Genomic DNA, 17906 nt, shown 5'->3' with positions numbered 1-17906 from the left:
TGATCAGGGGTACCTGATTTGCACTGGAGCAGTATCCTGGTATCCCTGAATGGGCAGGGAGCAGTGTCACAAAGACACAACTGGGGAGAAACAGTGCCAGGTGTTTGCTGTAAACACATGGGGGTGGCATTGTGGCACCCTGACTGACTTGCAGGATCAGCACAAGATGGGCTGGCTGGCAGCTGGCAGTGCCAGATAAGGCTGTCTAACACATACAGAAGGAGTATGGGAGGGAGCAATTTTTTTCTAGTCTCATAAGGATAGTGAAACTAAACTGGGAGTCTCAGAACTTCCCCTAAGCCATAATTGCACAACATAGTCAAAATGGATGTAGAGTTAATAGGTCCCTGGATAAATTTTAATGAGCTTCACTTATTTTATACAAGCAAATTTTAAATGAAAGTATTTTATTAATGTTGAAAGTAGACTAACATGCATTGAGCTTACTTCTTTGTTTTTTATGCTGTCATTGAAGAGGCCCATAAAACATTTAGCTGGCTCTCAGTGCTGAGTAGGATTTTAGGTATCCCCCCTCTTGCATAAATGTGTTCTGTTTCTCTGGTCTTTCCCTCTCAGCTGATTTGGTCTGTCATGTAGAAGTGTGACCACTGCCTCTTCATGCTAGCCTAACTGTATTGGAAGTTGGAAATATTAGCAGATGGATTATCTCAGGATCCCTTTCATCAATCAGGGATTGGTGTTTGAATTTTAATTTCAGTTGAATTTGACTTAGTCTGAAATGCGGTTTCTGTAAACTTTGATATTTAAATCTATAATACTTTATTCATGACTGAACAGTTATACCCTGAAAGGTATTTACTTAAAGTAAAAGCAAATGAAATTGCAAGTTTCTGGTCCTTCAAAATAGTTCATGGATTTTTTTTTTTCTTAAGTTTAGAGGAGTAGGAAGGGCATGGGATTTGTTGGTATCTTTTTTTCCCCTCCCACAGAATAAAACAAAACAAAAAACCCAAGAAGGAATGGGGGAGTTAAAACAAATGTGCAATAAACCATGGTGAGACTAGAAGAACCCTTACTGCTTTAGCAATCTGTGTGACAAATGCATTTTATTGGACTGTCCATATTACTGTTTTCCAGACACTGTGTCAAAGGGAGTTGCTGATGGGTAATGCGAAGGGAAGAAATGCTTTTTCTTTCTCCCTTTCTCAGTCTTTCCACCAGCAGTCTTTTGCATGCATGTGTTAGAACTTTGTTCATGTGTTTCTCAAATGACTGTTTGCTTTGTAGTTCTAATATGCACCTTTCTTTTAATTTTAGATTCTGTCTTCGTTTTGCTGACTCAAACCAACGATTCTAAGGAAAGGAGGGGAAATGGAATAAAATACTCAAGTGCCAGAGGAAAAGCAAGACTAGCCAATGAAAATGACTATTACTAAAATATAGATTGCTATCACACATAGTGGGGGGGAAATTGCTGCTTGTTCAAAGCTTGCAAAAGTACTTTTGCAGATTTCCCTCACAAAACTTCAAATAAACTAAGCCCCTTCAACTAGGGCTGAACTAGGAAATGGAAATATGATTCCTTGCTGGTGTCTTCCATCTTCCTCCCCCTTAGCAGGGTTTTTTTCTTTGGGGTAGGAAGTCCTAAACAAATTGTATGGCGTCAACCAGACTTACAGTTGATGGTTATGGATGACATAGGAACTTCAGATTTACATCACTGCAATGATACTTGATTAAGGCAAAGCTTGAAAACTGCTCATCAGCTATGTTACCAGAACTTGTAGTAGCTGTTACACTTGTGTTTTCTCTCTTTTTCTAAGTTTTGGAGTCTGGGGTGATGTCCCCTGGAAAGCAAGAGCAGATAAGTCATCATTTAGGATTGGAAACAGAAATAATATGAGAATGCCCAGAAGAGGCTTAGTAATTCAAGCCAGGACTCGTTGGCTGTTGGTGGGCCTTGCTTTACTATTCAGTTTAATCTTGCTCATGTATTTGCTGGAGTGTGCTCCACAGACAGATGGCAATGGATCTCTGCCTGGTGTCGTAGGCGAAAGCATGGGTAAAGAATACTACCAGGCTCTCTTGCAGGAACAAGAAGAGCATTATCAAAACCGAGCTACCAGTCTGAAACGTCAGATTGCCCAGCTAAAGCAAGAGCTGCAGGAAATGAGTGACAAATTGAAGTCCCTGCAGGAGAAAAAGAGCCCGAAGGTCAGTGGTATGAACTACCAGGGCACCAAAGAACAAACATCCAATGATCTCCTAGAGTTTCTTCATTCCCAGATTGACAAAGCTGAGGTGAGCGTGGGGGCCAAACTGCCTAGTGAGTATGGAGTCATTCCTTTTGAAAGCTTTACATCCATGAAAGTATTCCAGCTGGAGATGGGGCTCACTCGGCACCCGGAAGAGAAACCCGTTAGAAAGGATAAACGAGATGAACTGGTGGAAGTTATCGAGGCTGGCCTAGAAGTTATCAATAATCCAGATGAAGAAGATGGACAAGATGAAGATGATGGAGTAGGAGACAGGCAGCTATATAGTGAAAATGATTTCATAGAAGGTATGTTTATGTGCTTCCCAGCCCCTGTGAGCAGAATGTCACAACAGGTATTTAATGGTGTTTTTACTTTATAGGTGTTTTACCTACTTGAATAGAATCTTGAAAAGTAATTACTCAATAAGTACTTTTATTTCTGATGATGAGAATATTACTGCTTCATGTTCTCGTGTTTTTAGTGGAGTAACAAATGCATTTCAGAAGGGCTCACCACAAGAGGTGCACGGGGGAAGCTGTATCCGTTTAAAATAGGGATGCATTTGTAACTGATTGTAGCCAGTGAGTGTGACACAGCTGCTTATGCTACTGAATAACTGAAAGACTTTCAGTGAAACTGGTGGTTGTGGGAGGAATTGAATCATCACTCGTGTTGCAGACTAGTTAAGCAATCCAGTATGAAGCTATGTGGTTTTTTCTTCACTCATCTCTATGCCACTGCTAGTTAATATTCAGGTGTTTGACTCTCTTGGAGTTGGCACAGTCATACTGGAGTGAGAGGTAGGCTATGTTCTGGGCTGTCAGCTGGAGAGCTTGGTGTCCTGAATAGACCTTTCATGGTATACAGTTACAGGGTCTGCTAAGCTGTGCAGCCTTGAACTGTTCTCTTGTTCTCTCTTCAGTTTTGTCTCGGTGCCTGTAAGTTTAATTGCAGAACACACATTATTATAAAGACATAGGAAACAGTTGAACTTTCAACACTTAGTAAGGCCCTTAAAAGATGCAGTAATGACAAATCCCTTAAAAGGTAGTTTTCAAGGTATGGTCTCGTGCAATGGAGATAAGTATTATCAAAAATTGCCCTAGTACCTCTTATTTATAGTTACAGCATTAAATACAGTTAAAAACCAAATCATTAAAAACCAAAATGTGGACCATATTGTAAGGCCATCACTGCAGAAAGAATTTTGAAGTACTGATGTCTGTATTATTAAGCAAACATGTTGGAGAAGGGTACTATTGGCCTTGAAATAATGGCTTCTTTCAGTCTCAGATGATGTAATTGGTCTGTAGTGGAAAAAGTCTCGGCTTTTTAACAGCTACTGTGTTTAAAGTTTGATGCAAGTACTCTTCTTCATTCCAGAAGGTGGTGCAGGGCATGGAATCCACACAGCTGGGTCAATGCAACACAGCCTATGTTAGGCTCTCAGTACAGTTCTTATTTAAAACCCTATTATTTTTCCAGGGGTAGTCATTCTTGTGCTTTATTTCTGAATTAAGTATTCAACTGCTTTTCCATTGCTGTTTTAGATCTTGCTTGTACTCTAGTGGATTTTTATTTTAGCATGACTGAAATAGCTGTTGATTTTTCAGTGTATTGCCTTAAATGACAGATGTTCAAGAAAGCAAATAGCTCTAGGATCTTAGAATTATACTTCATGCTTCTGCCTCAGTTCACACCAGTATTTGTTTTTGGAAATCAAGCTAATTTCCTTTTGCTGTTAAGATAGTAACTTCAAACACAGGGTTACAGGAACTACAGGGAAAGACAACTATTTTATGCTGCATATGAGTGAGTTAAGCAACCAGCCATAGCATTATCCATATCTATTAGTATCTTTGTTCAGACAGAAGTTGTGGATTGTGTGGGTATTCTGTGGGTTTATGTGCAAATACTGCTGGCTAATTTAGCTAGCAAAAAAAGGCATCTTCTGAATGTTAGCATATTTTTCCCACTCCTGTTTTTCCAGAACACAGAGGTAAGAAGCAGACCCAGCAGTGTTGGTACATGCAGGTCCCTTGCCCTGCAGCCCCAAGAACAGGCTCTAGCACTCTGCCTCCACTGCCTGTGCATCCTCTTTTGATGGAAGTTCACCTGGAATGCTGATGCCATTCTGTTTATTAAATACTCTTCCCTTAAGCTGTCCTAAACTGGTAGGATCAGTTGAAGCAAATAATTTAAGCTCTACATCCTCTTCAGTTGGTAATTATTTTGTAATACGTGGTTTGTGACTAGAATATTGTGCAATTTGGAACTGAAGGCTGAGAAATTTGATGTGTGGATTATTTTTCTTGTTTTACTTCTGGGACAAAAAAGAAAATAGGTACTGCATTAGTTAATATATAACCATCATGTTTTATAGTCAGTATACACAAGCTGATTGTATCTTCTGATTTGCAGGATCTCTTCCCTCAAAACTACAGCATATCTATATACAAAAACTCACCCACAAAACTGTGCTACAAGAAATAGGCATTTTTATTCTAAAGTCTTCTAGCTTGTTACCTCAACAGGCTATTTTTATATAGGTCAATATTTGGTTCTGGGAATTATGTCTACTCTTTTCCCAGGCCTGTGAAGTAGTATACTAAACTTTGAACCATGTAATTTTTTTGTGATATGTGCTTCCAGGTACTCTCTCCTTAGATAATTTGGTGACTGTTTAAATAAGCTTAGAATATCTTTTCTTATAGATGAGTTCACTTAATGGTGTCTTTTGATGTCTGCTGAATGTCTGAAGTTCCTTCCCAGAATTTGTTGCCTCTGATGCTCAGTCAGTGAAGTACCACTGTCTTCATTTGAAAAATCAAAAATGTTTTTCTTACTGTGTTTTAGGATTTATCTACATTGGAGTAACTTGAGACAACAAATACTAATAACTTGAATTTAAAATTTATCTGCTTTCTATCTTAAAAATAGGAATTTTCTAAATAAACTTTTCTGAAAAGGTATACTTAATTAGCCAGTAATACTTGTGATAGTCTGAATCTAATGATTTTTTTAATCTTAATACTGTGCAGGCCATAAAATTTCCAAATACATGCTGATGGATGATGCAGCTGCCTTGCTGCATGCTCAGCCTCTGGGGGCTCTGCAGGAAGATGTTCAGTCTTCTACCAGTGGTGCAAGGAAACTGTATCCACAACAGCAAGCACTCTGGCTGAGTGTTTTCTGAACTGGTGTTATTTTTTTAGTGTTGCAAGACAAAGTGGTGATCCAAATCTGCTTTGGAATTGTGATAAGGCAGAGCTGGCTCAGCACATCATGGTTATGTGCTGGCTTTGAGCAATAGCACTAAGTTAAAAAGAAAAAAAAGATTTCTAAGTGTATCTTACAACTATAAAGATATTTTTTGAAAACTTCTTTTTCACAAAGTTTAGTTGACTTGTTGTGCTGATGAAGAGAAAACCAGCGATTTTCTCAGCTCTGTTTGCTGTACCTGTTTTCCTTTGCAGCAACCCATAATGAAAATTGCAGAGTTCTAATACTAAAAGAACAAAAATTTGACCTGAAAAAAAGTCTTGTTCTGCAGTTGCTGTTTGAGAAACACTTTGAAGTTGCTTTTTTTCCTTAGTGTTTACATTAGATCTAAGTGTATGAGAAACAAAAGTATCCTATTCCCCATGGATGAAAAGTATCCCTAGAGAGGATAAAAGATGCAATTTTACATATTTTCTCAAATTAATGGATTTAGGATTATGAACAATGGACTTAATTGCTGAACTGTGTGTTCTAAGATAGTCCTCCATTAAAAATAGATTTCTTTGAGATCAGTATTTGATAATGTTGAGAAATGGAGAGTAATTCAGAGAAGATAATAGTATTATCTCTGTCTGTCCCTTTCTCTGGAAGCTTTGACATTGAGTCTTGAATGATGATAGAGGAGCCTTGAGGAGTCTTCATGGACACACTATCAGTGTAACTGGCTTATTTGGGTTTACATTTATCAGTGTAATTGGCTTTTTAAATCAAGAGATTAAAAGCTCTTCCGTTGCACAAACATTTAAAATTAACCTTTGGAAAATAGAAGCACTAGCATGTTTTCAGGAGCTAATTAGAAATTAGGTAATTGCTAATAAAGATTTTGTTAGTGAATGTCTAGCAGTGCATAGACATTCAGAGACTAGTTTGAGTCCGTTTCTCTTGCTTCTCTGTTTCCAGTTGGAATGGACGAAGTCTAGAAATGTTCTTTAGGTCATCATCTAAAGGGAAGGCTCCCCACCCATCCTTGGAATTTAAAAATCCTTTATTCCCATGCTGCAAGCTTGCAAGTGCTTGCCATCCATAGAACAGTGTGGACTGTTTGTCATGCAAACAGCCCTTGTCCTGTGTGCAGCCTAAGACCAGAAACTGGCCACTGTCCTGGGAGCTTCAGTGCAGAATTCTAACACACTCCAAAAAAGCCAGATCTTTGTCTTCAATCCATAGACCAAACACTTCTTGGTGATTGTAAAGCAAGTGATAGCCAAGGCAAGAGCAGAACAGCTTTTTGGCTTTGATAGTAACTGATCCCTAGTATTTCTATGTTTAATTTGCTTGGTGAGAAGCAGAACTTTTCTGCAAAGAGAGTAAAGCTTCGTGGACCAGGAATAGCAGTTGCTAAATTATTTCTGATGCTTTTTACCACTTTGCTTGTGGAGTTCTGTTTTGGATGGCAGCCAGTGTATGCTAGTTGGAAGGTGAGATAACAGGTTTTATTAAATGAGTCAGTTCCAAGTGTTAAAAATCTGAATACACTAAGAAGTAAACCAGATGTGGGTTCTTTTTCTGTTCTCAAATCTGGCTGTTCTCAAATCTGGCTTCTGTGCGTAGAAACTTTAGTCCCATAGAAGTATTCAAATTGGTAGATTAGCAACAGAGGCTAGCTCATAGCAAGGACAATAACTTGAGGTGTACATACTATTTAAAAGAAGTGTGGCTCTAGTAGCATGTTGAGATTCCAAAGTTTACAGTCTTGTATTTCAGCAGTTGAATGTTGGCAAGGCACTATTCAGATTTCAATTTGCATATTAAGGTATTTATGAAGTTGCAGCAGTGAATTTTACTTTCGTTTAGTTTTTAAAAATTAATCTATAAATTTTTACTCTCAGCCTTCTGCTTTAGATTGACATCTGAGATTATTGTTAGATTAAACAATAAGCTATTAGCAGCTGGTACACTTTTTTAAAACTTCACTTGTGTTGTAAATGGTGTTTTTATCTGTAAACAGCTATTGGATAGCAGAGAAAATAATAAAATATAAAATACTGAATGGTAATTTTCCCAGGAGTCCTGGTACAAAATATTTTCTGTCTATTAAATGGAAGTGTGATGTACAAGCACTGTGGTGCATCAGCTACTCCATTAACCAAGAGGCTGTTTACAAACTACAGTGCTGGACTGTGCAGCTCAAAGGGTTGGAATGGAAAAAGGTTGAGAGGGATTTAAAATCTTTTGCTGCTTCTGGCGGTCAGCATTGTGGACTTTCATTGTTTGAAACACCATTTTCAGTGCTTGTAATTAATAATTATTTGAAAATAAGCATTAAAATGTGGCACATGCTTACATGTCTCTGAGCTGACAAAAGCATAAATGTGAATTTCAGTCTTTTCAAAGACAGCATTGCAGAGCTTTGTTCAAAGAGTAAAAGCCTCAAAAGGTAAAGAGGTTCAGTCATCACTGGCTTCCAGTGTGATGGACTAGTTTATGTCCCACAGCCCCTCTGTGGTGGTCATGCACATTTCCATTGGGTGTGCCAGTCCACAGAACAGGATGGATTACAGAGCTGAGGATGGGAGGGACATAAGGAGCTTGCTGTAAAAGAGAGACTGTTGGGCAGAAGGAGGGAACATCGGTGAGTGAAACTGGGTTTGGTTTGGGGATGGAGGCTGTAGCAGAGGTAGATGAAGGGAAGGATTCTTTGTTTGCAAATGGAATGTAGATATATATAGAAAGAAGTTAGGTCGAGGTGGTGTGCACATTCCTTTGCTTCTTGTATTGGAAGGGAAGGGAACATGGGGAATACTTGCCTGGGCGTAGGGAGAGACATGAAGTTCTATTACCCCTTCTTTCTGTTTCCTGAGAGAGTCAAATCCAAGCTGCTCTAAGAGTGAGCTGCTTCCTTCTCATTCTTTGTCCAGTGCTGATTTCACTTGCAAAGAAAGGACAACAAACAGGATATCAATGAGAACCTTTTGTGTTGCCAGTGTGGCCTGTGTGCTCTGTGGCTTGCCACCAGCTGCTTTCTGGGTGGGAGGCCAGGCAGGGATTTCAGCTGCAGAGGAGACTGGCTTGGAGAAGGGGCATTTCAGGGCAGCCAGGTGAATGGAAATGCATCGTGTGAGGGCAGGGGAATATGCAGCTGTTTGTAACTCTATGGTCTGGGTGGCCACTTAAATGGAATGTAATGCCAGTTCATGGTATGGCTTGTGGTTCTTCTGGATAATGCATCTTTTCCTTCCTGGTGAGAGGAGAGCAGGGATGGGATGAACATAAAGCATTTTTGTTGAAGGATTTTTCCTGTCATCGTTTCTTACTTTCAGGTTAGAATTGATAAAGAATTTGCAACAGAGATGAGCCTCAGTCCTTTCCTGTGTGGTCTAAAATTAGTCTGTTGGTTTAACTTCCTTCCTTGACCATGTTCTGAAAGGGACAGATTTTTTTCCTACCCATTAGCAGTAAAATCTCTCAACCGATAGTCCTGTTTCTTGAGGGACTAGGACTGTTGTCCTAAAGTGTGACAGCCACGTAGAAAACTTCTACCTATGTCCTTAGAAAACTGGGGGTGTAGTACAGGTCAGCAATGAAAACAATTTAAAAGCATTCCAGCATTAGCACACAGTTGTTTTGTTAGATGCCACATGTCAGATTTTGCAGACTTTGTCAAGCAAGTTACTGTCATTTGTTCTGCCCACAGAACAAATTGTGTTTTTCTTGTGTTGATTACTGGCCAGATGATCTCAGATTTTACCGTGGATTAGATCAAGGCTAGATTCTTACTGAAGGGCTTAAGAGCAGGCAATATTAGATTTCAGCCATCCTTTTCCATAGCAAATAGCTGAATTCCCTTTTTGTTGGGTAGACCCAAGTCTTAATTCTGTCTGAGAAGTTGACATAGGACCATGAAACCTGTTGTCTGTAAGAATTGGGGGAAGCTGGAGTTCATTTGAGATTGTTTCTCAGGTCTGACCTAAAATGGTATAAGGATGATTGTGATTAATAACAGTTTGTGGAAATTTCATGTGTTTTTAGGAGAAACACAGAGACTTTGCCTCCACTTCTTTAGTTCTTAGGAAAATCAGTGTTTCTGAAATACAACTGCTGGGATCTTTGACTTTACATATTACTTGTGTGACTTGTTCTTCAGGTTACTATCGTACAGAAAGAGATAAGGGGACACAGTATGAGCTGTTTTATAAGAAGATGGATGGAATGGAGTACAGGCATGTCACCCTGTTCCGACCTTTTGGACCCCTCATGAAAGTGAAGAGTGAAACAGTCGATATTTCTAGATCAATCATTAACGTTATTGTTCCTCTTGCTGGAAGAACTGAGGCATTTGCACAATTCATGCAAAACTTTAGGTAGGTGCATGAGATTATATAGTAAGCTATGATGCTGATTTTCAGTATTTTGTTTCCTTTTCAAAGTGAATTCCTGTTCAAGTAATTACTAATTTCAGCTTATCTGTGCTTCTAGGGATGTGTGTATTCATCAGGATAAGCGTGTTCACCTCACAGTGGTGTACTTTGGACAGGATGGTTTATCAGAAGTAAAAAGCATCCTAGAATCTGTAGCTAGGTAAGTGTATCAATCCAATATCAGTCAGTACAAACAATATTGATTGGCATTTTAAGCTGTTTTTAAAAAGAATGAAGAAATAAACGAAATAAAGTTTATACTCCATTACAGGTTACTAGGAAATTTATTATTTGTTTACTCTACACTATTTATGGTTGCCATTTTACAGCTTAGGTTGCAAAAGTTTCCTGAAGACTACTAAAAATCAACTTATAGCCAGGAAAGACTGTGGTTTCTATCTGACAGTCCAAAAAACAACAGGGGTGAGTTTTGCAGTGGATATTCAGTAATGCTAACAGATTGAGCGTTTAAATTCTTTGGAACTGGGATGTACATTTTAATAGTTACTTCACTGGAGAAACAATTTTATTTAATGATAAGGATGAGAAATACAGTAATCAAACTAGGCTTGTACTTACTCTCAGCTGTAAAATAACTTTAAGCATGTTCATCATGGCTGTCTCAGCAGTAGCATTATATCAGTATGTTTATAAAATTCCTGAATGTGTCTTTTATGTTTTTTTTCTCTAGCGGGATGGGACAGGTCCTTTACCCTGTGACCAAGGGGCTCCTTCACTCCCTGAGTTCTTGCACTCATCCCTGGGCTGGGGACCTGTTCCCTTTGAGCTCTGGTGTGACCCCTGTCTCACCATGCTGGCCAGGCTCCTCTCCATGACACAGACTAGACACAGGCTACTTTGTCACCAGCTTGGAGCATGTGATGGACAGTTGGCCTGGCATGTGCAGGCATCTTGTAGGAAGGGAGGAGGCAATTTCTGCATTTTTTGCTGCAGTCTCCCTAGCAGCTGCCATCTGCTGTACCCCTCCATTTTTGAGGTGTCTGCTGCCTGCCCTGCTCCCTCTGAGCACTGAGTCAGTTCTGCAGGCTCACAGGGCATTTACCTGATTCTGCATCTTTTTGGTGATGCTACTGTTGAATATTTTCACTCTGTTCTCTTCAAGCATTGTCCTCTGAAGTGTCTCTGAAGTAGACACTTGACTTTGCTTGAAGATGTTCTCTGAGTGTGTTCCCAGTCTCCTTTGGCTGCTCCTTCCCTCTTCTGGAGTACAGGCATGTGTGCCACTGTTGGACAGTGAGGAGAAGCAAAGTGCCTGGGTTATGGTGACACCACCACACAGCTGGCCTTTGCCACATGAGTCTGGTGATGCCAGGACTCTGGATTCCTGTTTGCCCTCTTGGATGAATTGGTGGAGACAGATATTTCTCTGTTAGTCAGGACTTCTTGGTTTGTGGGGGCAAATTTTAGATGCCACTGCAATTCAGGAGAGCATTTTAATTCATGTCAGTTAACAAAAGGCCTTTTAATCTGTCTGAATGATTAAAACAAAGTGAAGTTATAAAGTAAGACTGATTTCTATCATTTTATGAGGTTTAAAATTAAAACAGACAACTAAGTGTAACAGATTTTTTTTTTTTTCCTCATGTGATCATATAGCTGTTTTTAAATTTCTAGAATGAAATTGCTATAAAATGCTAAAAAAACTGTAGGATCCCTCTGCCCCTCCCCACAGATTTATTTTGGGTTTGGCTCTGTTTTCCTTGTAGAGAAACTGACTTCCACAATTACACGCTTGTCTCTCTGAATGAGGAATTTAACCGAGGCCGAGGACTTGACATGGGTGCCAGAGCCTGGGAGAAGGGCGAGGTGCTGATGTTCTTCTGTGATGTTGATGTTTATTTCACAGCCGAATTCCTCAACAGCTGCCGCTTAAATGCTGAGCCCGGTATGTTCCCTTATTGTTGCTGCTGTGGAGCCTTGTCACTGTGCCTGGCTTCAACTGGCCTGTGCTGAGCATACAGAAAACAAAGAAAGTGCAGCTAGAGTGGTGGGGCTTATTCAGTGCCACACACCCTGGAAAATGAATCACACTTTGCACAAAAGGCAATAGCATTTAAACTGAGAAATAACTTCTGCCTTAGTGTAGCTTGTTTTAGGAACACACTGTCTCTTTTGTACAACATGTACAGTTTTCATGTTTTTGTAAGATTTAGTTGTCTGAAAGAAAGCTGCTTTAACAATTAGACTGCATGTAAATGTGTGTAACAAAACTCAGTGTAATGCTCTGCAGTGGAAGATGACTTTTGTTTTGCTGAAATTTCTAACGAGATTGGTTTCTCTCTTCTCACATGTGTATGGCCAAGACATGTCACATGTGAATGGTTTTCATAGAGCTACAGTGTGCTCCTTATGGAGACTGAGCTAATGTTCCACTGTTCATCCCAAACTCTGAAATATCCTGATGGCTTTTCTTAAGTTTGTATGTCATTTGCTTGTTCCACAAGCTTCTGCCATGAAGGATAAAGCTTTCCTGAGTTAACAAGCATGCTGCTGAAGATCTCCTCCTGTCAAACTGTTTTGGTTCTTTTTTTGATGCTTACTCTTGTTTCAAATTTGTTGCAGTCAGAAATTGTTTTCCCCAAATGTCAGTTTGGAATCGGTAGATATTTTTCCTTCACCTAACAAACAGGCAAAAACCTTCTTCAGAAGCCAGATACTTGGGTTCTGTTTCTTGCATTTTTCTTTCATTTCTGTCTGTCTCCATACTTCATGAAACAAATTGTATAAATAATTGGAAAAATTTTGGAGAGAAGTATTTTGTGAGCTTCAACAAGAGAGTTCAAGAGACTGCTTGAAATTCATACTGGCAGTTTGTCACCTTTGCTTCAAATGAGATCTGCAAATGCTGCTCACTTCTTCACTTCATGCCCAACTCCAGAGAGTGAATATTCTTGTGGACTGTTGTCAATACCTTTGCAGCATTGGCAATGAAAGACATTTGTGGAAATATATTTATCTGGCTTTTATAATAGACACAGAGCTGATGTTTTCAGCATAGTCAGGATTATCATGGTGCCCTTGCAGGATGTTCCTGCTTTTACATGTTTGTGGAAATAGACAAATTCATAAAACTCAACAATGCAAGTTACTTGGATTTGATTATTTTTAGTTTTACTGCCTATTATTATTGCAAGAATTTTTCAGCCACCTGGAATGATACTGATATCTAATATTTTATATAAGCATTTGTAACTATGTATAAATGTAAATCAAGTGTACATATGTATTATTTTGAATCCTATGGGCTCTGCCCCACTAGATGTTATGGGCTTCCTAGGTGACAAGTCTTAGCAGCTAGAACTTGTTTTTATTTATTTCCTCTAGATGCCCAATAGGTAATATTCTACATAAAAAAGTGTTTCTGGTTTCTTTTTGCATTCAGAAAGCATGCCCACAGTGAGTAACATTTATCTTTTGGCTTCCAGGGAAAAAGGTTTTCTATCCTGTGGTATTCAGTCTTTACAATCCTGCTATTGTCTATGCCAACCAAGATATTCCACCTCCTGTGGAGCAGCAATTGGTAAGCAGCTTGATTTATTCTGGATAGAGTTAGGTGTGCTTTGTATTAAAACAAAATTAAGTGTAACTTAATAGTCTGTTTGGGATATCTTACAACCTTTGGCACTGCATAGCTATACAGTTTTCTCCATTATGGGAAGAACACTTGGGAAAAAAAACCTTGTCAAACAGTCCCAAACTCATTGTTAGATAAACTTGGAGTTCCATCTAGTTTAAAAGAAGTTATTGCTATTAACCTGATGAAGCTGGTAGTTCTGATGTGCTGCTTATTCTGGCTTGACAAGCCAGTATTTTAGGAGTATGGTGGCATTGTGTGGCAGCAAGCTTCATCTTATGTTCCAGCTAACAAAGCATTGTTGAAAAATCTCTGAATGATGTGTCTAGTCTGCCTCTCAAGAGACTGCATAGATGAAATTGGTTTTCCAGCTGAGACTTCTGGGATGGTCAGGTTTGGAGGAGAAAAAGAAGAGTAGTATGAAGAAGAGCTGTATTAAAAGAAAAACATAATAACCCTCATTCCCTGTGTTTGCAAGGATCCTCCTGGAAGCTGGAGGGAAGGTTTTGCAATATGGCCTTGGGTAGTCACAGCTGAGAGAGCAATGAGCCCCTGCCTGATAACTCTTGTGTTCCCTCTTAAACTGAACAGTATTATGATTGCTGACTTCAATCACAAAGCTTACTTTTCCTGTCATATCAGTTCAAGAGACAAATGTGGCCATAGAAAATGGTGTGTTAGCAATGGACTAATTTACTGCTTGGTCTGGGCAGATACATAGAAAATAGAGGTGGTGCAGCAGAAACTCCTGTGGAAACTGCAGGTCAGTGGGACGCCCCACATGAGTGCATGACACAGAAATGCCAGAAGTGTTATTATGCTCACTGAACAAATGATTGGAAGAGCTTAGCTTTCTGCAAAACCAAATGCAACGTACCTCCTTGGTTGTATTTTACATTTTAAAATGATACTGGTTTAAAATTGCAGGTACACAAGAAGGATTCTGGTTTCTGGCGGGATTTTGGCTTTGGGATGACTTGTCAGTATCGGACAGACTTTCTGACTGTTGGTAAGATGATACTAAAGAAAAAAAATTGTGTTTAAAAAGTGTTTTTCTGGTCTTACCTAATGACAGGAAAGTAATACATTTATTTCTTGTATTATTTCCCCAATCTCAGCAGTCAGACTTGCTTGACAAGTTTGACCAACTTGTCAATGAGATGAATTAGCTTTTCTGGATTTTAATGTCCTGTCTGTTGAGTGAATCACATTTAAGAAAAATGTCACTCAAATAAGCCACTCACATAGACAAGAAGCATTCAAAGATTTTCTTTTAAATAACCTTGAGAAGTTGAATGCAGCTGTTGGAGTCTTTAGCAATGTGCTTTGCCCCCCCCTTGTGGCCTGTTCTTAAAACTGAGAACAGCTTGGTGTGCTTAAATGTGGAAGGTGGTAGTGAGGATAGTCTGCCACAGGATGTAAATCTGCCAGAAGATGCAACAGCACAGCCTTGTGTGCTTGAATGCAGTCTGGTAGCTTGAATGCAGGCTGATTGCTAATATCAGTCAAATTGCCATCTGTATGATACATGCTAGATGAAGACTTCATAATTCTGGAGTTTTGAAATTGTACAAGAGCCTGAGTTGCTCTTCATCATGGTCCTGGAAAAACAAGAGAACTTAAAATGGTAAAGCATGTTCCTTTCCTTAATCCAGCCTTTTGAATTGTGACCTATGGAGTAATTGCTGGCATTGTTAGAGAGGATTTCTCATACAGTGCATGACTGCTTCATTTTCCAGCTGCTAAAATCCATTCTGCTTCCTAAAAACAATCCCAAAGCATAACCAGTGAGGTCTGCCTACAGTTTTCTGCAGCTGTCACAGGGGATGTCATGCATAATGCAATTTGGAGGCGCTGCTCTTAGCAGATCTGTGTCCTGGGCAGTTTGAAGCTTCTGTCCCTCCAGTTGTCATGCTATGGCACGGTGCTCTGGAATGCAGTGCCAGACCCGGCAGCACGCTGGGCACGCAGCGATGCTCTCTCCTGTGCCATTAAGGATTTGTGGCGCTGTCTTGCAGGGGGCTTTGACCTGGAGGTGAAGGGCTGGGGCGGCGAGGACGTGCACCTGTACAGGAAGTACCTGCACGGGGAGCTGGTGGTGGTGCGCACGCCGGTGCCGGGGCTGTTCCACCTGTGGCACGAGAAGCACTGCGCGGACGGGCTGGCCCCCGAGCAGTACCGCATGTGCATCCAGTCCAAGGCCATGAACGAGGCGTCGCACTCGCACCTGGGCATGCTGGTGTTCCGCGAGGAGATCGAGGCGCACCTGCGCAAGCAGGCCTACAGGACTAACAGCCAGGCCCTGGGCTGAGCGCGCATCGCCCCGCGCCTTAACTCCCCACAACGCAGTGCCTCTCTTCCAGGAGAGCTCACCCGGGCTCTCCTGCTTCCCAGAAACACCTCCACTGCTCTCACCTACACACCTGGATTCAGGCTCCACTGGACAGCGGGTGTAGTTCAAGGAAAGCATCTTCAGTATTGTGGAATGTACGATTCAACACCTTTCCATGTGGTACCTTTCTGTTCTTATATTTGCATTATTTTGACAATTAAATGATTTTGTGTCTTGAGTATTTTCAGTCTGTATGGCTCACTGCACTGTGACTTTAGAAGGATGCTAAACTTAGACTCCGTTGTAGAAACAAGAGGAAGGTGTGGAAAAATAACCTCACCGTGAGAGAGATATGGACATGCTGACCAGTACAGCAGCTGTGCAGGGTGCTGATTCCACAGCAAGGGCTGTATTAACAGACATTGACATGGTTGAATAGAGACGAATTTGGGGGGTGTGGGAATGAAAATCCTTTTAAGTGGAATTTTAGAGCATATAATGGAAGTTCACACTACAAAGGAAACACCACCTTCTTATTTCAGACAAGCTGGGAACATTCCAGCTGGGTGTTTCTGTGCCTGCTCATTTCCCACAGTAGATGCCACATCCCTTCTATAAACTTAGCTGTGCTATTAAACTTGTTTTCTTAAATATTTTTGGCCCATCCTTCTTATTCCAAGGCCCTACCTTTATCATTTAAGTTGAGGAACCATTGTTTCATTCCCATATCAATTTATTAGAGGCCTGTTTGCTATTATGCCAATATTTTCCTTGTGCATTCTTTCTTTTGGGCATTTTCCTGACATGTTTTTGTACGGTGTCATATACTCTTAGTTGTTTCAGTAGCTGAAAAAGCAAGTGCTATTAAGTCTTTCTTTATACAATGCTCTTCATTCCACTGATCATCCTAGTAGCCTTATTCTTCACTTTTTCAGTTTGAGGATGTTTTAGGGTGTTGGTTTTGGTTCTTTTTTCCTCTTGGGTTTGTTTTTTTTTTTTTTTTTTTGTTTTGTTTTGTTTTCTTGTTGGATTTTTTTGAGCATGTTTAAGCAGAATTATGCTGTGGTCTCATTAGTGCCTTGTACAATGGCACTACTACTTTGGTACTTCCCTTTTGGGTGTTTTGGGATGCATAAACATTTCAAATGCAGGCAGGTCATTTTTCTCCATGTTGTCTTATATGATACCATATGGCATGCCTCATTTTTTAATACATTTGTTAATAGAATGAGTGCAGAGAATGCTAATTCAGTGGTTAAACCATCTGCGTGGTTTCTGCTGAATTTAAATATTAGCTGAAAACCTTTCTCAAACCAGGTAATTAAGATCTGTTTATGGATTTATTTTGCTCAAGAATTCTGAAGGTAATTAAAGATTGATTTCTGAATAGCAGATATGCTGTGCAAATAGTTCTGGGCACTGATCCTTTTTTATATGTATATAAAATTTGCCTTTATGTAACTTATTGTGGAGAGCAGTGTACTGTATTGTACTTAGAATGAAGAGAATGCATTGCAGGACTTCTTGCAATTGATATTCTTAATATAATAAATGGAATTTCTGCATTTTAGAAATTGTTCTAAGCTTTTTCTTTGAAATACATTTTTACAATAATATTGTACAAAGCATAACTCATGGTGTTGAAATAATATTTGCTGTAGAAGTTCAACCAGCTCAACTTTGCATCTCTGTATCTACCCAGACCAGATACAAGAGTAGCTTAAACTTAGACCTTTTACCTTACTTGGATATCTTGCTGGTTGCTAACAGCAATTGTAAGGTACTGGTGAGGACAAGGTTAAATATGTTGGTATTATGACTTGGGGTAAAGAGCCAAGTGGGGCACTCTCCTGAGACTCCAGCCTTTTAAAACTTTGGGACAGCTGCTGCTGTTCTGGCTGCTCAAGAATAAGCATCCAAAAATGCCTCTCAGTGACAGCACCACTGCTTGACACACCTGGGATGGGCATGGAGGTGGGGCACAGCTGGCCAGCATTGCTGCCCCTCAGCTCTCAGCACTCACACCTGCCTCAGGAGCATCCAGGTGTCCCAGTTCTCATGTTTTGGAAACGTGGCAGAGTGCTGATATCCAGGTGTCTTAGGTTCTGCTGTTTTCCACT

At 40.0% G+C, this 17906-nt stretch overlaps 1 protein-coding gene across 1 annotated transcript in view; it reads left to right on the top strand.

Annotated features, from left to right (window-relative positions):
• Positions 1 to 17360, top strand: part of CSGALNACT2 (chondroitin sulfate N-acetylgalactosaminyltransferase 2) — a 32394-nt gene extending 15034 nt beyond the window's left edge. Inside the window, exons 2-8 of the mRNA XM_079311889.1 lie at positions 1279 to 2524; positions 9586 to 9802; positions 9918 to 10019; positions 11587 to 11765; positions 13306 to 13400; positions 14382 to 14463; positions 15473 to 17360. Coding sequence (XP_079168015.1) covers positions 1861 to 2524; positions 9586 to 9802; positions 9918 to 10019; positions 11587 to 11765; positions 13306 to 13400; positions 14382 to 14463; positions 15473 to 15765 — 1632 coding nt within the window. The 5' untranslated portion in view covers positions 1279 to 1860 and the 3' untranslated portion in view covers positions 15766 to 17360. The remainder of the gene's footprint in view (positions 1 to 1278; positions 2525 to 9585; positions 9803 to 9917; positions 10020 to 11586; positions 11766 to 13305; positions 13401 to 14381; positions 14464 to 15472) is intronic.
• Positions 17361 to 17906: the final 546 nt, after the last annotated feature.

The sequence above is a fragment of the Erithacus rubecula genome, assembly GCF_903797595.1.
Source record: "Erithacus rubecula genome assembly, chromosome: 9".
Lineage (NCBI taxonomy): Eukaryota > Metazoa > Chordata > Aves > Passeriformes > Muscicapidae > Erithacus > Erithacus rubecula.
This window is presented reverse-complemented; position numbering and strand designations above follow the sequence as displayed.